Source organism: Lepidochelys kempii, chromosome 8, assembly GCF_965140285.1.
Source record: "Lepidochelys kempii isolate rLepKem1 chromosome 8, rLepKem1.hap1, whole genome shotgun sequence".
NCBI classification, from domain to species: domain Eukaryota; kingdom Metazoa; phylum Chordata; order Testudines; family Cheloniidae; genus Lepidochelys; species Lepidochelys kempii.
In genome coordinates, this window is record NC_136387.1 from 108,094,176 (window position 1) to 108,100,175 (window position 6,000).

The 6,000-nt window shown below is 51.1% G+C and overlaps 1 protein-coding gene across 1 annotated transcript in view; it reads left to right on the forward strand.

Annotated features, from left to right (window-relative positions):
* The window catches only part of MED8 (mediator complex subunit 8), a 34,160-nt gene extending 31,614 nt beyond the window's left edge, over window positions 1–2,546 (forward strand). The window contains exon 7 of the mRNA XM_073358015.2: window positions 1,946–2,546. Within this exon, the coding sequence (XP_073214116.1) occupies window positions 1,946–1,959 (14 nt within the window). The 3' untranslated portion in view covers window positions 1,960–2,546. The remainder of the gene's footprint in view (window positions 1–1,945) is intronic.
* The last annotated feature ends 3,454 nt before the right edge of the window (window positions 2,547–6,000 follow it).

Consider the following 6,000-nt stretch of genomic DNA (forward strand, 5'->3'; position numbering starts at 1 on the left):
CAACAGACTAAGAGGCTCCTACTCCCTCTGCTACACAACCCCCAGCTCTATGTGCAGGTGGCGGAGTCCCACTCGGTGCAACAGAGGCTGGTCCTCGCAGAAGTCACCGGAGTCAGAGACCTCCTGGACTACGACTGGGGAGCCTGGCTGGATCCCCTGATGCTCGCTCAGTGCATGGGGCTCTCCGGCCCTCGTACTCCCCAGCACGTACTTCAGGAGGCGAGGGCCACTTTACCACCCACTGCTCGGGCCTACCTTGACTGGGTCCTGCGGGAGGTTGCCCACCCTACACCCCAGGCCCTCTGGACATTTTCATCAGGACTCTGCCCCGTGGCCCCACCCGGCCATCCCACCCCTTCACTGTGAGCCGGCTGCACGAATTGCAGCCAGTTCATTTCTGGACCATGCCAAGGAAACATCTGTACACGCTCGTGCTCCACACCCTTCACGTCCTCACCCCCTGCCCCATCACGAAGTGGTGGGACCTCCTACCGCCTCTGGAGGGTGAGGCACCCCGGTGGGCCAGCCTATACTCCACCCTGGTCCCGAAGCCCACTGGGGATAACGGTTGGCGGCTCCTTCACGGGGCCATGAGCACGGGCATGTTCTTGGCACGGTTCACCCCCATCCTGGACACCTGCCCCTTCTGCGGCGTGAGGGAGACCCTGGCACATGTGTATCTGGAGTGTGCCATGTTGCAGCCCCTATTCCGACTCCTACAGAACCTCCTGCTGCAGTTCTGGTTGCACTTCTCCCCACACTTGTTTATATTTGCACACCCTGTCCGTAGCCCCACTAAATTGCGAGACCTCCCCATCAACCTCCTCCTGGCACTAGCCAAAGTAGCCATCTACGCCACCAGGAAGAGGATGCTAGACAAGGGGGTGCTCTGCAACTGTGAGGCCTATTTCCACTCCTCCCTGGTCTCACTCATCTGGGCAGAGTTCCTCTGGGCAGCATCCGCTGGCTCCCTTGATACCTTTGAGGAGCAGTGGGCACTGTCCAGGTTCTCTGCTCGGTGTCCCCGTCAGGTTCTCTTCGTTTAGCCCTGTGACCTCACCCCTGTCCCTGTTATGTCTTTAGTTGTCCCCCATACTTAGTTGAGATCCCGGACCTTGTGGATCCTCCCCTTAGGCTGGGAGAGGTCCTTTAGGAGGCCACCCATTTCCAGGATCCCAACAGGCTGAGGCTGAGCTCCTAGTCTCCACCCCCCAACTTTTTCTGACTTCCTTCCAGCCTTATAGCTCCTGCTAATGAGGCTGGTAGGTGTGGTCAGTTACCAGGCAAACATAGGGCAGTTCACCCAGCCCCAGTCTGTTCTCTCTGAATGGGACTGGAGTGGCAGGAGCTGGTTAAGGGCTCTTTCAGCGCCTGCCACAATGGTTAAATTAGTGTTTGGTGGTTTCCCATTTTAATAATTTCAAAGATTATTAATCATTCCAGCAGTGGGTGATCTTGGAGCACTGATGGTGGATCCACCTTACATCATATTCCATAGAGACAAAGTTTCATAGCATTTGCATCCCAAGTCTCCCCCCACTCCCATCACCCTCTCCCTGCACACACACACACACACACACACACACACACACAATTGTTTCAGAGTGTCACCTGAACCAGTCAATCCACTTACCTGTGTTTTTTCCAAAACCACACACATCTGAAGAGGAGAGGTGACTTCATTCCCTTGATGTGAGTCTGAGCCTTTTACCTACAAAGGAGAAAGCCAGTCAGGAAATCTCCCAGACTGTTCATTTCCATGGCGGAAAGAGTCTGAGGCCATGCTGTTAAATGCATCTCGAACTGTGTCTCACACTGCTCCCAGCTGTGTCATTGCCGGCCCCCTTTATAACAACCTTTTGCATAGTTGAAGATGGTTATAAATTCTCCTCCTCAGTCTTCTCTTGACTAAAATATTCCTGTTTCTTTCAATCTTTCCTCATAGGTCTTGTTTTCTAAACTTCTTACCATTGGTGTTGCTCTCCTCTGGACACTCTGCAGTTTGTCCACATCTTTCTCAAAGTGTGGTTCCCAAAACTGGACATGACACTCCAGCTAAAGCCTTCCCAGCACCAAGTAGAGTGGAAGAATTACCTCCTGTGGTCTTACATACAACGCTCCTACTAGGACATTCCAGAAGGACATTTGCCGTTGCAGCATTGGCTTTTTGTAACCTAGTGGTTAGCGGGTTTTTAATCCATTTGAGTGCCATGTTAGTTTTGCATCATAGAATATAGAATCATAGAATATCAGGGTTGGAAGGGACCTCAGGAGGTCATCTAGTCCAACCCCTGCTCAAAGCAGGACCAATCCTCAATTTTTGCCCCAGATCCCTAAATGGCCCCCTCAAGGATTGAACTCACAACCCTGGGTTTAGCAGGCCAATGCTCAAACCACTGAGCTATCCCTCCCCCCCACCACTGCATCGTTCTAGTTCAAAATGTTGTACCATACATTTGCTTTACAGAAGTCTAATTATATTACATCAACACCATTACCTTTATCAAACAAACCTGTAATCTCATTAAAAAAAAAAACGGGTTATTCTGACCAGCGCTATTTTCCATAAATCTGTGTTGACTGGCATTAATTATATTACCCTCCTTAATTGAGTACCCTATCATCCATTCCATTATTTTGCCCAGGCTCGATGCCAGTCTGTCAGATCTATAATTACCTGGGTAGTCCTGTTTATCCTGGCACAACATTAGCTTTCTTCCAATCTTGTGGAACTTCCCCAGTGTTTCAAGACTTACTGAAAATCATCATTAACATACCAGTGAGCTGGGCAGCCAGCTCTCTCAAAACTCTTGGATGCAAGTTATCTGGACCTGCTGATTTATAGATTTGTAGATTCCAAGGCCAGAAGGAACCACTGTGATCCTCCAGTCTGACCTTCTGTATAGCACAGGCCAGAGAATTACAACACGCATTCTCTGTACTCTGACTACATAGGTTCTGCTCAGGTTCAGTGGCCAAATCATGTCACTTTGAGCCACCCACTTTAAATGTCTAAATTTAGTAGCTGTTTGACATCCTCCCGAGTTCCTATTGGAATGGAAAGTTTCGTGATCGTACGATAGGACTACGTTATTGGCTTTTTCCCCAGTTCAGAACAGAATTGTTTATTGATTGTTTCTGCCTTTTTCACATCTGTATTGACCATTCTACCATTTCCATCTAGTGATGGATTTTCAACTATCTGCATGTGCTAACCCAGCCCGGAGCTCTCTACAGCAGGGGAGCTTAGCAGACTGTTCATATACAGGGAGGGAGAAGCCTGAAGGAAGGAACCTGTTAGGGAGTATATGTTTTCTGTACCTAACCAAAGCCATCACTTGAGGCTTGCTGGCTCAGTCTGTGCCACTGTAGTCATGACTGGAGGCACTTACTTTAATGACATGACTTTTCTGACTGATGTGTCCCATGTGTGCTCTGGGTCCAAAGGCAGATGTGCCCTGGGGTTTGGACTGAGGTTGTGCTGAGAGTAAGCTCTGCTCACCACTTTATAGAAATGTTGAGATTGGTTTTGCATTCAGATCACTCCCAAAGCCACTGGACCTGAACTTAGTTCTCATGAAGAACAAGCTTCTTGTAGATCTGGGAAGAGTTCACCTTAGACATTTTAGAGTGAAGTGCTCAAAAACTTCAGGTAGGGTAAGTGAGGGACATGGAGAGGCAGAAGGGCTCAGTGGTTGGAGTGCTAGCCTGGGACTTGGGGGACCTGGGTTCAGTTCCCTGCCATGCACAGGCTTGCTGTGAGACTTTGGCAAGTCATCTAGCTACAGGTTTTTAAAGGTATCTGGTTCGCTAAGGATGCAGAGAGGCACCTGGCTGCTTCTGAAAATTCCACTGGGTACCTATCTGCATCCCTGGGCAAATCGATACCTGTAAAAATCTGGCACTGAGCCTCTCTCTGCCTCAGTTATCTGTAAAAAGGGGATGAAGGAACTTCCATATCTCACAGGAGTGTTGAAAGAGCAAATAGAATAATAGAAATGTAGGACTGGAAGGGATCTCAGTAGGTCATGTGGTTAGGGTTGCCAACTTTCTAATCTCACAAAACCGAACACCCTAGCCTGCACCTTCCCCAAGGTCACGCCCCTTCCCCAAGACTCTACCCCCTCCTTGGTGGCTCGCTCTCCCACACCCTCACTCATTTTCAGTGGGCTAGGGCAGGGGCTTGGGGTGCAGGAGGGGTTGTGGGCTCCGGGGTGGGGCCAGAAATGAGGGGTTCAGGGTGTGGGAGGGGGCTCCAGGCTGGGGTAGGGGGTTGGGGTGCGGGAGGGGGTGAGGGCTCTGGGGTGGGGCTGGGGATGAGGGGTCAGGATGCAGGAGGGGACTGCGGGTTGAGGCAGGGGGTTGGGGTGCAGGGAGGGTGAGGGCTTCATCTGGGGGTATGGGCTCTGGGGTGGGGCCAGGGATTAGGGGTGCAGGAGGGGGCTCCAGGCTGGGAGGTGGGGCAGAGAGGTTCAGGATGTGGGAGGGGGCTCTGGGCTAGGGCAGGGGGTGAGAGCGCCATCTGGGGGTGCAGGCTGTGGGGTGCAGGAGGGGGTTCCGAGTTTGGGGGGCCTCAGGGCTGGGGCAGTTGGGGCATGGGCTTACCTCCGGCGGCTCCCAGTCGACAGCACAGTGCGGGGGCTAAGGCAAGCTTCCTGCCTGTCCTGGCACCATGGACCACACTGTGCCCCAGAAGCAGCCAGCAAGTTCAGTTCCTAGGTGGAGGCATGGCTGGCAGCTCTGCGCACTGCTCTCACCTGCAGACATTGCCCCCGCGGCTCCTGTTGGCCGTGGTTCCCGGCCAATGGGGGTGCGGAGCCAATGCTCAGGGCCGGGGCAGCACACGGAGACCCCGGCCCCCCCGCCTAGGAGCTGAACCTGCTGGCCACTTCCAGGGTGCAGCACGGAGCCAGGACAGGTAGGGACTAGCCTGCCTTAGCTCTGCAGCACTGCCAACCGGACTTTTAACGGCCTGGTCAGCGGTGCTGACCAGAGCCACCAGGGTCCCTTTTCACCAGTCACCTGGTCCCCCTACATATGGTCCAGTCCCCTTCAGTGGGGCAGGACTAAGTATTATCTGACCATCCCTCACCAGCGTTTGTCTAACCTGCTCTTAAAAACCTCCAATGAACAGGGATTCCACACCCTCCCTAGGTAATTGGTTCCAGTGCTTAACTACCCTTGCAATTAGGAATTTTTTCCTAATGTCTAACCTAAATCTCCCTTACTTCCTATATCACATCTACTGCTTCCGTCCTAGCCACAAGGTTTGTTACCCAGTCAAAGGAGGATATTAGGTTGGTTTGACATGATTTGTTTTTGACAAATCCATGTTGAATGTTACTTATTATCTTCAAGGTGCTTACAACCTGATTGTTTATTTGCTCCCTTATCTTTCTGGGTATCAAAGTTAAGATGACTGGTCTGTAATTCCCTGGGTTACTTTTGTTCCTCTTTCTATAGATGGGTACTATATTGCTCTTTGCCAGTCCTCTGGGGTCTTTCTCATCCTCCATGAGATCTCAAACATAATTGCTAATGGCTCAGAGATCTCTTCAACCAGTTCCTTAAGTATTCTAGGTTGTATTTTGTCAGGGCCTGCCCATTTGAAGACATCTAACTTGTCTAAATTTGTGCTGGAAATGGCCCACCTTGATTTTCATACACATTGTAACTTTGGATAAGCTATTACCAGCAGGAGAGTGAGTTTGTGTGTGTGGTTTTTGGAAAAAAGGGGGGGGGGGTGAGAAAACCTGGATTTGTGCTGGAAATGGCCCATCTTGATTATCATACACATTGTAAAGAGAGTGGGCACTTTGGATGGGCTATTACCAGCAGGAGAGTGAGTTGGGGGGGGGGGCGGAGGGTGAGAAAACCTGGATTTGTGCTGGAAATGGCCCAACTTGATTATCATACACATAGTAAGGAGAGTGATCACTTTAGATAAGCTATTACCAGCAGGAGAGTGGGGTGGGAGGAGGTATTGTTTCATGGTCTCTG